General features: G+C 43.3%; 1 protein-coding gene across 11 annotated transcripts in view; it reads left to right on the forward strand.

Annotated features, from left to right (window-relative positions):
• The window catches only part of lmo3 (LIM domain only 3), a 69,556-nt gene extending 54,063 nt beyond the window's left edge, over positions 1-15,493 (forward strand). For all 11 annotated transcript variants that reach the window (XM_086010076.1, XM_086010072.1, XM_086010078.1 and 8 more), the window contains 2 exons: positions 627-752; positions 14,675-15,493. In XM_086010076.1, the coding sequence (XP_085866202.1) occupies positions 627-752; positions 14,675-14,780 (232 nt within the window). In that variant the 3' untranslated portion in view covers positions 14,781-15,493. The remainder of the gene's footprint in view (positions 1-626; positions 753-14,674) is intronic.
• Positions 15,494-15,696: the final 203 nt, after the last annotated feature.

Consider the following 15,696-nt stretch of genomic DNA (forward strand, 5'->3'; position numbering starts at 1 on the left):
CCATCGTGCCAGCTCTTTGAAAGAGCTATCCAATTAGCCCCACTACCTTGCTCTGTCCCCATAGACCTGTAAATTTCTCCTTTTCAAGTATCTGTCCATCCAATTCCTTTTTGAAATTTACTAATGAATCTGCTTCCTCCACCCTTTCAGGCAACGCATTCCAGATCATAACAACTCGCTACGTTTATTTTTTTTTTAAATTCTCCATCTCCCCTCTGGTTCTTTGCCAATTACCTTAAATCTGTGACCTCTAGTTACCGACCCTCCTGCCAGTGGAAACAGTTTCTTCTTATTTACTCTATCAAAACCCTCTGTTAAATCTCCCCTTAACCTTCTGTGCTCTAAGGAGAATAATTCCAGCTTCTCTCGGTCTTCACATAACTGAAGCCCCACATCCCTGGTGTCATCCGAGCTCAAAGTGTGAACTGAAAGCTTAAGGAGTCGTGGTCCGGTGGGCCTATGGCCAAGGCTGTGCGGGATCGCAAAGGCTTTCTAGCAGGGGCGGCGGGTAGGGTTGGGGGGTGGTACAAATAAATGTTGTGCTGATTTGAACTGGAGGAAGATGCCAGGCTCTTGGGGTGCGTGCAAACGCAGTGCTGATTTTGTTTTGTCTTCTACGCTTGCAGGTTGTTCGGGGTGACGGGGAATTGTGCCGCGTGCAGCAAGCTGATCCCTGCCTTTGAGATGGTCATGAGAGCCAAGGACAATGTTTATCACCTGGACTGCTTTGCTTGTCAGCTCTGTAATCAGAGGTACAGTTTTTGATCAAAAGTCTTCATTGTCAACGGTGCACATGGAAACCCAATTAGTTAAAAGAATGTAACATCTGTTACTCACTGTAAATTCATATCATTTTTCTGAAACCCATCTGCTTTATATTAGATTTTTGACTATAGAAAATGTCGTCCATTAATCACCTCAAAATCTGCCTTGACTATATAATGTTCCCCCACCCCCAAAAAATAGCAATGAGCATTCTTCAAGCAACTTTAATATGCCAGAGTTAACAGCATGAAGTATTAATTGAAAAATTCAGTCAGGTTCTGATGGTTAGGTTCTGAATTACCAATAGCGTTCATAGGGTTAAACAAATTAATAGTAAAGCATGTTTAAATAGTGATGGAGATACCAGTACTTGCCAAGAAGCCAGCTCTGCACATTAATAGGAAAATTCATTAACGTTTCCACAGCCTTTGGGGGCCCTCCTGCCAACTGAAAGCCCCTGAGGGTAATAATTGTGTTGAAGTCTATAAATATGTAGGATCTAATATAAAATGATACATTGAGGAATGTTTGTTCATTAGCTTGTGGCTGAGGTGTGTGTATATTAAATTTAATTAATATTTTAGAAAATTAATGAAAACATGCATGGGCCTTTGATAGGGAAATTATTGTTTTTTGGGGAAATTTAAATCATTTGACTTTTTAATTTTCTTTAATAGCGGAAAAGTAGCAGCAGAGACAACACCAGGGCTTGTATGTATTACTTGCAACAGGAGTGTTATTATCCCATAACATTTAACAATATCGAGGGGAGAATTATTACCAAAGGAAAGGTTGGAGGGTGGAGTACTTAGAGAATGAGTTTTAAAATAATAGCTGCCTTGTTGGTAGGGCAAAATGGGTAGAATAATGACCTGAACAAAGCCATTTTAGTCTGAGGAGTATTTAGGCCCACAGCAGGAGAGGGTGTCGCAGGACAACGAGGTGCATGGCCCACACCCCAAACTAAGCCAGTCGACAGATCTATCACGATAGCTTGGTGATGGAGTAGTGCAAGATGGGGCTCAGATTCAGCATGGGTTTGTGTATGAGTTGCCCCCTCTGGGCCACGCAGATCCCCAAGGGCAGTTAACCAACCTCACTGCACTACCAAGGCAGTGAAAGCTACCACTGCCTTCAACTTTGCTTTTTAATGATGACATTCCATACATCTAACAGGACCATCCCAGGAGTCGGCCATTTTGCCATCTAACACTGCATTTAGGGGATAACTGAAGCCCTGTTTGGCCATTTACCCACCTACATATGCTGAAGCAGCTTTTAGCTTTACCACATTGTTGGCATTCTATTGTATAGAGTATTGCTGTACACAAGGTACACCTTATGAGGAGAAGGCATCATGCTTTCATTGAGGAAATCAAACGCAGCTCTTTGAAGGAGAAGGAATGATGAATGGCTGGCCCCTCAGGATTATGGGCTACATAGTGTAACCATTGCTGAAACTGCTGCACAACCCCTGGATATGTTGGCCTTGGAAGGAGTGCAGCGCAGATTCACCAGAATGTTACCAGGGCTCCAAAGTTTACACTGTGAGGAAAGATTATGTAACTAGGCTGAGGTTTTAAGCTCTAAAAGGAATTGATAGGGTAGATAGAGAAACTTTTTCTGCAGGATGGGGGGAGTAGTCCAAGACAAGGGGACACAAACTTAAAATCAGAGCCAGGTCATTCAAGAGAGAAGTTAGGAAATAGTTCTTCACACAAAGGGTGGTAGAAGTGTGGAACTCTCCCACAAAAAACAGTAGATGTTAGCTCAATAAATAATTTTAAATCTGAGATCGATAGATTTTTTTGCTAACCAAGCCATGCTCTCATTAAATGATGGACTCAAGGGGCTGAATGGCCTACTCCTGCTCCTACCACAGCAGAAAACAGATACAACAAAGCACATGGGTGAACTAGAATAGTTATTGGGCTGATATTTGAGGTGCTAAAGCAGTGCTTCAGATGCCTGTGGTGACCTGGGGATCTAAACCTGTTTCCAGAGGTGGTTAACAAAGCTATGACTATGCTGCATTATGCACAACATTGCCAGGGATGGACTTGCCTGTGTGCTTGAAGGAGGAGCAGTTGCCACATGGAAGACTAGGATGATGGTAGGCTGAGGGTCCTTGCTGACCTGATCTTTAAGCTGTGCTATAGGCCCCTGTTTTCCAGTTTTTGCTAAGAACTGAGTTCACTAAATTTGATTTACTTTTGGACTCTTCTGTGCAATAACAAATGAGAGACTGCATGTATTTTCCTGGTGTATAAACTCCTTTACGGTTGTGAACTTCTGCACATTCCTTATCCACATGCTTCTACTAAGTTCTTGCTGTGGTGGGTGGTTACTTAACCAACTGGTCCTGTAACCTGGATGTGCTACTTCCCCTGATGCACCTGCTTCAGTGCCATTTTTCTGGAGTTTTGGCCTCTTTGCTTTTAAAGTTCCACACCTGCTATCACCTGTGGAGTGCTAAGAAATGGAGCAGCATTTATATGAATGGCAATCAGCGTCTCCTGTGCTGCTTCACATATGGCACTACTGGAGGGCATCTCATGATGCCCACTCTTCTCTCTCAGCATAGAACAATGGGAAGCTGAGTTCTCTAAATCCCTCCCTCGTGGTTATCCGTAACTCCTCTCTAAGTGAGTTGAAACTGGCTATGATTACTTGGTCTGGGACCCGAGTACTTTTTGCACTAAAGTACTGAGATCGGTAATTGCTCAGCATGGTGCACTGGAAAGCTGGCCCACTAACGATCACTATCTTACCGTGACTCAGGTGGAACAGAGGGCAACCTGACCCCTGCCTTCCGCCTCCTCACCCCTTATCAAACCCTATCTCTGCTCGTCCTTCATCGACAGTTGGCTGTGCTTGCTCATCATTGTAGGTGAGCTGCAAGGTATCTGTCTGTTCAAGTGTGTGGCTTTTGGTGCTCTTCTGAGTCCTGACTGCTCGACTCCCCTTGCTCTGTGAAGAGAGCAGATGGGCAGACACTTGGCCATTGGGGTACGGCATTATCACTAATTAAACTATTGAGCACTTGTGCATAATTGGTATGTGCGGTTGTACTATTGCAAATTTTGAATGTTGTCCTACGTACCAGTTAACCTGTGAACTCCTTCCAACCTCTGATCTGCCTCCCTTTCTACTCATTGAGCGTGATGAGAATTGTGCATAGCTTCTCCTTGAAGGCTCCACCACCTGCTCCACTCCTCGTCCTTCTATTCTATGCAAAATTTTCCTTTAAAGATGAGAGCAATGCAAGTTAGGCTGGGTAGTTTGTGTGTGTGTGTGTGTGTGAAGATTTCCTTTGTTATTGAATGTAGTAAAATGATATATGGAAGTACAACAAATAGCCAAGATCCACCAGAATGTTGACTGAATGGGACGTGCTTAGCACGTCTCCCGGAACGTTCCCGAGAGTCAGCCTAATATATTTGGCCGGTTTCCAGTGGTGTCTCCATCTGTGCTGGGAAACCTGTCGGGTGATGAGTGGGGGGGGGGGGGGGCGGGTGGGGGGAAGAGATTAAATCCCTGTTGCTGCAGAGTTGTTGTCAAATTTTCCAAGATACATCTGTCCCTGTAAAAATGGCAACAATCCGTTGATTGGGAACTCCATTTACCGGCTCTCTACTGACTTCTGTGGCCAGTTAAGGTGCCAGAGTGTGTGTTGCCCCTAGGAATACTGGACAGCTAATACATGGAGCAACTAGAGTCCTAGTGTTGGTGAAGTGACAATGATGGGGGAAATATGGCGCCTGCTGTTATTACCATCTCATTTAATTTCACCCACGCATTCTAGGGCATGCATTTCCAGCATCCAGCGGATGTGATGCTGCGGGGGTGTGATGGTAACCAAAATGGCTGGAGACTCCTAAGACCTCACCCCACCCTCACCCAGCAGAAAACTGGAATAACTCAGGAGAAAAATCCTCACTAATGTGATTTGATTTCACTGCATCTGGCATCGAAAGGAAATCTTCCCTCAGGGTGACTTGGCACATTGAAATTCATTCCGTTCTCTGTGTGAACAGTTTTTTTCTGCAATGATATATAACAAACATCACTTAACATCATTTTCATATTTGTCTTGTGCAGACCTCCTTTAAGCTCCTTGCAGTACTCAACCCCGAGTTCACATGTGTTCTGTGACACTATTACCAGTCTTTGTGTCTCTCATTATCCGGTTTGTCCATTTGTTCAATTGACCAGCATCTCCCTGGCCCAGTCGCAGACACAGGGCTTTTGGTATTTGAGACGTTTTGTGCATGTGACAGCTGGATGAACAATATTTTTACATTTTATGCTGATTTAGTGGCTCGGTAACTTACGAAATGTGGAAGAATTATTGCAAGTGTGTCAGAATTGGCTGGTTTTCTGTCAATCCTGTTAATGAAATTGTGTTATGCAAAATCGCTCCTTAGCCATTTTGATTGGTCTTAGAAAGTTATAAAAACTAGGACTTGGCTCAGTGACAGCACTCTCGCCTCTGAGTCAGAAGGGCGTGGATTTAACCCCCCCCCCGCCGCCGGAGACTTGAGCCCATAATTTAGGCTAACATGCAGTGCTGAGGGGCCTTCCTTCGGATTAGACATTAAACTGCTCTCTCGGGTAAACGTAAAGATCCCGTGGGCGCTCTCCTGGTGGTCTGGCCAATATTATCCGATTACTTATCTCCGTGCTGTTTTGTGGGACCTTGCTATGCAAAAATTATCTGCCACATTTCCCTACATTGCAACAGTGGCTACACTCAAAGTACCTCATTTGCTGTGAAAGGCTTTGGGACATCCCGCGGTCGTTAAAGGCACTATGGCCCTGAATTTCCGATCAGAGACTTCCTGCGGCGGATGCCACCCATCGGAAAAAATTCTACGAACCTACCTGCTGGTAGGCTTCCGCCCCGGGCCTCTCCTCTTCGAAATGCGCAGAGGCCCATGCGGTTCGCAAGCGCTCCTGGGATCACATGGGCCAGCTCAACCAATGGAAGGGGGGGGGAGTCCAATTCCCCCATTCATACTTTTGCCAGTTCCGTACACGCAACTGTCAAAAGTATGAATGGAGATGACTGCAAAAATGCGGCAACACACTGAAATAAAATAAAAATCCATTACATATATAAAATTAATTAAAATGGCGTTTAATTGAATATGTTAAACAATAATTTAATTTTTTTAATATGTTTTAACGGGGCTTAATATAAATTAAAAACCCTGTCCAATAAGATAAGGTTATAAGTGAGTGATAAAATCTTATTTTTCTATATTTATAAACTAATGCTGGTAAAAGCCAGCCTTACGCCTGCTTTTACCAGGCATAAGAATTCCATGAAATAAAAACAGAAAATGCTGGAAATACTCGGCAGGTCAGGAGGCATCTGTAGAGAGAGAAACAGAGTTAACGTTTCAGGTCGATGACCCTTCATCAGAACCTGAAACGTTGACTCTGTTTCTCTCTTTACAGATGCTGCCTGACCTGCTGAGTATTTCCAGCATTTTCTGTTTTTATTTCAGATTTCCAGCATCCGCGGTATTTTGCTTCTGCAAGAATTCTATGGCCTTCCAGCGGGCGGAAGTTGAGCAAATAGCGCAACTCTCCACCCACAGAGGCACTTTTCTTGGGCATGTGGATGATCTGTCGAGAGAATTCTTGACAAATCGCAAGTTCCTGGTTTAAGCACATGCTCGATGGGAGTATTAGACGGAAAATTGAGGTTACTGAGTTATAGCCTGAGCTTTGATGTGTGGCTCACTGAATTTGCCCTCGAGTGCTCAGTTGATGAATGCACCACCCAGTATGGTACTGCATCATAAAGACCAGTAAGATCCCTGGTCTGTGCCAAGCTAGCACAAGTGGCCTCAGCCACCCTGGGCTGGGGGAGGGAAATAATCCGCCGCAGCAAGTGCTCCTGAGCGCGACCCATTAACTGTTGGCAAGTATGCTGGGGCGAGGTTAGGATCGATCCATGTCGTGCTCGTACAGTGTTGACTACCTTGCTAATGTTCACCAGTTAGGCTCAAGCATGAAGGTGAGGCCTAAAGTTCATCACTTGGATGAGGGACTGGATCGGTTGCCTGGTGTTTGCTGGAATTGGACTCCAGCACGAGTTAGACCATTCAGGAGAGGAAAATGAGAGCAGTTTTCTTTTTGTATTTAAAAAAAAAAAAAAAAAAAAAAAAAAAATGACTGGCTCAGCTCCAGCAGAAATATTTTAAGTTCCTGATTTAGAGTGAACAGCTCGTGAACTTGGAGAAACAAATGGATACTTAGGCGTGATCACAAGGCAATAATTGAATTGTCTTCACATGATGTCAGAGATTCTGAGAACAAATGAGCGATTCCTGCTGGCCATCTAAACTCTGAGAACAGCTTTGCAACAAACTCTGGCCAATCTTATTCATGCAGATCATTTTAACTTTCAGTGGCGGGTGGTGTGGGGGGGGGGGGCGTTTAACTACACAGTTAAGGGGCTTTTAATTCAGACTGGGGTCTGTTTTGTGCTCAACAGTGGCTGTCGATCTGCACTGTTAGTGTGATGATTCATGCTAGAAGTCACACAACACCAGGTTATAGTCCAACAGCTGTTGGACTATAACCTGGTGTTGTGTGACTTCTTACATTTGTCCACCCCAGTCCAACTCCGGCATCTCCACACCATGATTCATGCTGGCAGATTAAAGCTGAGAACTCACATCTGCAAGTTTATCAATAATCCGCAGTTGAATTCCTGAATTTGCACTGCATATAGAATTGAACAGCATTTCCTCCCTCCCCTGCCAAATTTTGCATCAAATTTACTTTGCCTATTTTACAAGATCACAAGATGAGGGAAAACCATTCCTCCACCAAAAAGTACTGCAGTACACCCTTCCCATTGAGTAGGCTTCTGAATGGCTGGTTTTTGCCCCACTACTCTTCCCAGGAGCCTATTCCACTCTGAAGAAAGTCTTCCTGGTGCCTAAATTTGCCATTCACCAGTCTCCACCAATCTGTGTTTTTGCTCCTTGTACTGCTCTCCTGCTTTCCCTGAATTCATGCTTTGAGTTTACTATCTAGTATACGTTTCTGTAATGTCCCCCCACTGTTCTTCTTTCGAGGCTGATTGCGTCCCTTGACTCCAACCTTCTACCTCCCACCCCACCACGTTTGGCATCATCTGCAAAGTTAACTACTTTGCATTGAGATTTTATCTGGCCACTTAACATTCTTAAACATAACTACAAGGGCTCCCCTGGGCGCTACCACTATTACAACCATAAGACGTATATTCTCATGATTTCACAAAACATTGTGAGTTTGGGGAAACTGTCCTGCTCGATTTGCAGTGTTGTGAACACACTGACCAGAAGAAGCATCCGCACACGGGTGAATGCAGTAATGGGGCTCAGTTATGATGGCACACATGGTCGAATGGCTGCCCCACACTCACTGTTGAGACTTGCAAATATTGAATGGCCACCTGAGTGCGAAACAGGAAAGCTTCCACTGAGATGTGAGGGATAAGGAAAAGAGCTTTTTGTGGATTAAGCAGAAACATAGAAACATAGAAGATAGGAGCAGGAGTAGGCCCTTCGAGCCTGCTCCGCCATTCAATGAGATCATGGCTGATCATCCAAATTCAGTACCCTGTCCCTGCCTTCTCCCCATATCCCTTGATCCCTTTTGCCTTAAGAAATATATCCAACTCTTGAATATATTTAATGAACTGGCCTCCACCGCCCTCTGTCGCAGAGAATTCCACAGGTTCACCACTCTCTGGGTGAAGAAATTCCTCCTCATTTCAGTCCTAAAATGGCTTACCCCTTATCCTTAGACTATGACCCCTAGTTCTGGACTCCCCAGCCATCAGAAACATCTTTCCTGCATCTAGTCTGTCCAGGCCTGACAGAATTTTATAGGTTTCGATGAGATCCCCTCTCAATCTTCTAAACTCCAGTGAGTATAAGCCCAATCGACACAATCTCTCCTCATACGTCATTCCTGCCATCCCAGGTATCAGCCTGGTGAATCTTCACTGCACTCCTTCCATGGCAAGAACGTCCTTCCTCAGGTAAGGCGACCAAAACTGCACACAATACTCAAGGTGCGGTCTCACCAAGGCCCTGTACAACTGTAGCAAGACATCCTTGTTCCTGTACTCTAACCCTCTTGCTACGAAGGCCAACATACCATTTGCCTTAGAGTCATAGAGTCATAGAGTAATACAGCACGGATAGAGGCCCTTCGGCCCATCGTGTCCGCGCCGGCCATCAAGCCCTGTCTAATCTAATCCCATATTCCAGCATTTGGCCCGTAGCCTTGTATGCTATGGCATTTCAAGTGCACATCCAAATGCTTCTTAAATGTTGTGAGGGTTTCTGCCTCCACAACCCTTTCAGGCAGTGAGTTCCAGACTCCAACCACCCTCTGGGTGAAAAAGTTCTTTCTCAAATCCCCTCTAAACCTCCCGCCCTTTACCTTGAATCTATGCCCCCTAGTTATCGACCCCTCTACTAAGGGAAAAAGCTCCTCAGCATCCATCCTATCTATGCCCCTCATAATTTTGTACACCTCAATCATGTCCCCCCTCAGCCTCCTCAGCTCCAAGGAAAACAAACCCAACCTGCCCAGTCTCTCTTCATAGCTGAAGCGCTCCAGCCCTGGTAACATCCTGGTGAACCTCCTCTGCACCCTCTCTAACGCGATCACATCCTTCCTGTAGTGTGGCGACCAGAACTGCACACAATATTCCAGCTGTGGCCTAACCAGTGTTTTATACAGCTCCATCATAACCTCCTTGCTCTTATTCAATGCCTCGGCTAATGAAGGCAAGTATCCCATATGCCTTTTTTACCACCTTATCCACCTGTTCCGCCGCCTTCAGGGATCTGTGTACTTGCACACCCAGATCCCTCTGACCCTCCGTCTTGCCTAGGGTCTTTCCATTCATTGTGTATTCCTTTGCCTTGTTAGTCCCCCCAAAGTGCATCACCTCGCACTTTTCCGGGTTAAATTCCATTTGCCACTGTTCCGCCCATCTGACCAACCCATCTATATCGTCCTGCAGACTGAGGCTACCCTCCTCGCTATTTACCACCCTACCAATTTTTGTATCATCCGCGAACTTACTGATCATACCCTTTTACATTCATATCCAAGTCATTAATGTAGACCACAAACAGCAAGGGACCCAGCACCGATCCCTGTGGTACCCCACTGGCCACAGGCTTCCAGTCACAAAAACAACCTTCGACCATCACCCTCTGCCTTCTGCCACTAAGCCAGTTTTGTATCCAATGTGCCAAGGCACCCTGGATTCCATGGGCTCTTACCTTCTTGACCAGTCTCCTGTGCGGGACTTTATCGAAGGCCTTACTGAAATCCATGTATACCACATCCACTGCGTTACCCTCATCCACACACCTAGTCACCCCCTCAAAAAATTCAATCAAATTAGTCAGACATGATCTTCCCTTGACAAAGCCATGTTGACTATCCCTGATTAATCCTTGCCTCTCCAAGTGGAGACACATTTTGTCCCTCAGGATTTTTTCCAATAATTTTCCTACCACTGATGTTAGGCTCACTGGCCTGTAGTTCCCCGGTTTTTCCCTACTACCCTTCTTGAATAATGGTACTACATTAGCGGTTCTCCAGTCCTCTGGCACATCCCCTGTGGCCAGAGAGGTCCTGAATATATGTGTTAGAGCCCCCGCAATCTCCTCCTTTGCCTCACACAGCAGCCTGGGATACATTTCATCCGGGCCTGGGGATTTATCCATTTTTAGGCCAGCTAAAACCGCCAATACCTCCCCCCGCTCGATGTTAATATGTTCGAGCATATCACAGTCCCCCCGCCCTATTTCTATGTCTACATCGTCCTTCTCCATAGTGAAAACAGACGCAAAAAATTCATTCAGAACCCCTCCTACATCTTCCGGCTCCACACACAGATTGCCACTTTTGTCCCTAATGGGCCCTATTTTTTCCCTAGTTATCCTCTTACCCTTAATATACTTATAAAACATCTTCGGATTTTCCTTTATTTTGCTTGCCAGTGTTATTTCATGGCCCCTCCTTGATCTCCTAATTTCTTTTTTAAGTATCCCCCTGCACTTTTTGTACTCCTCTAGGGCTTCCTCCGTCTTTAGCCTTTTGTATCTACCAAAAGCCCTCCTTTTTTTCCTAATCCATTCCCGTATATCCCCTGACATCCAAGGTTCCCTGTGGTTTTTGGAACCACCCTTGACCTTTACGGGAACATGTTGCCATTGTATGTTCTCAATCTCCCTTCTGAAAGCCTCCCATTGCTCCGATGCGGATTTTCCTACAAGTAGCTGATCCCAGTCCATTTTGGCCAGATCCTGCCTTATCCTATTAAAATCGGCCTTCCCCCAATTTAGAACCTTTATTTCCGGCCCATCCCTGTCCTTTTCCATGGCCACCTTAAATCTTACCATATTATGGTCACTATCACCAAAGTGCTCACCTACTAGCACTTTTTCCACTTGGCCGGCCACATTCCCGAGAATTAGGTCCAGTACCGCCCCCTCTCTTGTAGGACTTTCTACATGCTGGCTCAAAAAGCTCTCCTGGATGCACTTTAAGAATTCTACACCCTCTGAGCCTTTCACACTCTGACTATCCCAGTTAATATTGGGGAAGTTGAAATCCCCCATTATTATTACCCTATTATTTGCACATTTCTCTGAGATTTGCCTACATATCTGTTCCTCTATCTCCCCCTGACTGTTTGGAGGCCTATAGTACACTCCCAGCAAAGTGCTTGCCCCCTTTTTGTTTTTAAGCTCCACCCATATGGCCTCATTAGAGGACCCTGCTAATATATCATCCCTCCTTACTGCAGTAATTGACTCCTTAATTAATATTGCGACACCCCCTCCTCTTATACCTCCCCCTCTGTCTCGCCTGAAGATTCTGTACCCCGGAATATTGAGCTGCCAGTCTTGCCCTTCCCTCAACCATGTCTCCGTGATAGCAACAATATCATACTCCCATGTGTTTATCAACACCTTCAGTTCATCCACCTTATTCGCAAGACTCCTTGCATTAAAATAGATGCCATCCAGCCTTGCCCTTATATATTTGCCCTGTCTACCAAGCTGACTTGTTTTTTTCTCTATAACCTTCTTAACCGCCTGCTGCACCTGTAGCGACTGGTGCACAAGAACACCCAGGTCTCTTTGCACTTCCCCTTCTCCCAATCTATTGCCATTCAAATAATAATCTGCCTTCCTGTTTTTGCCACCAAAGTGGATAACCTCACATTTATCCACATTATAGTGCATTTGCCATGTTTCTGCCCAATCACCCAACCTGTCCAAATCGTACTGGAGTTTCACGACATCCTCCTCACAGCTTACCCTCCCACCCAGCTTTGTGTCATCTGCAAATTTGGAGATATTACATCCAATTCCCTCGTCTAGATCATTAATATATATTATGAACAGCTGGGGTCCTAGGACCGATCCTTGCGGTACCACTCGGTACGACCCGTTTATTCCAACTCTTTGCTTTCTGTCCGCCAACCAGTTCTCTATCCAAGTCAATACCTTGCCCCCAATCCCATGTGCCTTAATTTTGCACGCTAATCTCTTATGTGGGACCTTATCGAAAGCCTTCTGAAAGTCCAAATACACCACATCCACTGGTTCTCCCTTCTCTATTTTACCAGTTACATCCTCAAAAAATTCCAGTAGATTAGTCAAGCACGATTTACCTTTTGTAAATCCATGTTGACTTTGTCCGATCCTGTCACTGCTTTCCAAGTGCTCTGCTATTACATTTTTTATAATAGACTCTAGCATTTTCCCCACTACCGATGTCAGGCTTACCGGTCTATAATTCCCTGCTTTTTCTCTACCACCTTTTTTGAATAGTGGGGTAACATTAGCTACCCTCCAATCCATGGGTACTGTTCCAGAGTCTATCGAGTTCTGGAAGATGACCAGCAATGCATCTACTATTTCTAGGGCCACTTCCTTAAGTACCCTGGGATGTAGATTATCAGGCCCTGGGGATTTATCGGCCTTCAGTCCCATCAATTTTCCTAACACCATTTCCCTACAAATACTGATTTCTTTCAGTTCCACCCTTTCATCAGACCCTATGTTCCCCGGCATCTCTGGGAGGTTATTTGTGTGGAAGTTATGAAAAAATGTACTGATGTTGCACGGGGTGGGGGGAAGCCCTTTATAATGGGTCTTCTATCTAATCTCTATAGCAGGGAACTGAATGACCTCTTCCCTCCCCCACTTCCAATCTGAAGGTTCATGTCTATATCAGTTTTTGTTTTGTTGAACTTGCATTCTACAATGCAATTCCTTTAAGAATATTCTGCTAACATTTTGAATTAAATAAATCTTCAGTAAAAAAAATATGTATAACCATGTGAAGTAATATTTACAACTTCGAACAATATCAAGCTGTTAAAATGTCGCAATTAAAATTTCACAGTTGAACAGGCTTGTTTACCACAGTTAGAGACTATTAGAAAATATTGTTTGGTTGTTCCCTCTTATCAAATCAATTAAGGGAAAAATATGAAACCTGCTGGAATGGGGTGAGATTGAGTATATAGATTGTCTAGCACATGTCTGTATAAATGTCTCTGAAATGCTACTTAATGCAGCATTGTCTGGTCTGAACAACATTGAATGCTTTCTGAATTAAATTTGATCATTTTAACATCAAACGATTTTTGGAGATGGACTGAGCACATCATAGCCTACATGATTCATTTAATACAAATTGGGCAAACCAAAACTAGGGGCTATAAATATAAGATAGTCACCAATAAATTCAGTAAGGAATTCATAAGAAACCTCTTTACCCAGAGAGTGGTTAGAAGGTGGAACTCACTACCACATGGAGTAGTTGAGGTGAATAGCATAGATGCATTTAAGGGGAAGCTAGATAAACACGGGGAGAAAGGAATAGGTTCTGCTGATAGGATTAGATGAAGAGGGGTGGGATGAGGCTCATGTGGAGCAGAAACACTGGCACAGACCGGTTGAGCTGAATGGACTGTTTCTGTGCTGTAAATTCTATGTAATTGTGAGAGAGACTTTTTTTTTCCACTTGTACATTTTTCAAGGCCATATATTATAGATCTGAAAATATTGAATTAAAAGTAGTGTTTGAAAATGGAAGTACCACAGGGCCCATCAAACTTTTATGAAATTTAAACTGCAAAGTAGGAAGTTCCTCATTTAAAATGAAAAAAACAGATTTTGTTTTAAAAAGACAAAATCTCTTGCTATTCAGTTATTCCTTCTTATGTAATCAACGTGGCAGTACTGGAGCAAATTCAGAAACCTGTTAGATTGAGGAGGGACTAGGCTCTCAATTTGTCTGGGATTAATATCAGTGAAAAGCTTCTAATTCAACACTTGAGGCTCACAGAACATTGATGCGATGCTTTCAATATTAAATCTAATCTGTTTAACATCATTACCAAAGGGAATTCTGGCAGTACATTGGAACATCATCAGTAAACAGCTATCTAAACAACAAAGCCTGCTATCGAGGGTCACCTGGGTTGCTATGTGTAATTATGCATAGTTTTACTGGATTTGGTAGAGTAGGCATAAGAGCTTCTGAAGGTTAAATTGATACGGTCAAAAACACTGCAATTTGCTTAAAAGCTTACAGTTGAGAACTTTTTTGTGCATACTCGAGTTATATATACATATTAGACATAAATGGCATTTTTTCCATCAGTAAATTGGAACCCACACCTAACAGGTGCTGTCAAATGAGCCAAATGTCTGACTCAATGAAGTAGGCTCTCAAAGTATAATAGAAATGTACAGGCGGATTATACACCAATACCTTTTATTTCTATTTAAGGACTCTCTCTATTTATATATTCACCACCTCTTGTGTTTTTCCCCTTTTATCTGTTCAGGTTTTGTGTTGGAGATAAATTTTTCCTCAAGAACAACATGATTCTGTGCCAGACAGACTATGAGGAAGGTTTGATGAAAGAAGGCTATACATCCCAGGTTCGCTGATCCCACAGCCACTTCTGTCAAATTAGTATTAAGCACTAACTTCTGTATGGTTTACTTAACATGTAAATATGAATTGAAACAGGAACTAATAGAATAGACATGCAGTATCCCGAGCCGGTGGCTATGTTTGGAATAAAGGTTGGAAGGAAACAGTATATAGTCATTTTGTTCCTGTTCTAAGTTGAATGTCTCTTAGACCTACTGTATATATTGAGCTTTGTCATGAGGGAAATCATTCCCTTTTTTCTTGTTTGCTGCTTACAGTTTATAATTTTGTTTGTGTCATTTGGCATGAGATGTTTATTTTGGATGACTCTTGTACATACTATATTGTAATATTTGAAGCACAAATGTAATACAGTTTTATTGTGTTAACATTTGTGTTCATTCCTTTGTTTCTTGGTACTGTTGCATTTAGTACAATCAGTGTTCCGATTTATTGTATAATTAATTATGCTTTCTGTAATCTATTAACTATTTTAACTGAGCTGTAACTTTCTATTAAAATAATCAAACCGCAATTCTATGCACTTTAATTTATCTGCCAATACAATGTTTAAAATCTGGAGACCTAGGAGTAGCCAAATATATAACCTACTCGCACCTAGAGGTTGGCATTACAAATGACCATTAACTTTGCCAGCGACTCTGATACAAATGTTTTGTCTACCAGATGAGAAATCAGTTTGTCCAATAAACAATTTTACACCATGGTTTTGTGGAACATGTTGTGGAACATGAACTTTGTTTTCTTTTCCTTCTTCAAAACTGGAATTAGTTCATTTTCCTGTTCTTTGCACACGTTTTTAATAGTGTCACCCAGACTACTCCAATCTAGATCTAAAGTGCACACATTGCCGATAAGTTACTGTTAAGAAATATTTTAACCTCCAAAGGGTTTGAAGAATGGAAGCTT

This window comes from Somniosus microcephalus, chromosome 17 (genome assembly GCF_052327205.1).
Source record: "Somniosus microcephalus isolate GS21.2 chromosome 17, FLI_Smic_1.0, whole genome shotgun sequence".
Classification (NCBI taxonomy): domain Eukaryota; kingdom Metazoa; phylum Chordata; class Chondrichthyes; order Squaliformes; family Somniosidae; genus Somniosus; species Somniosus microcephalus.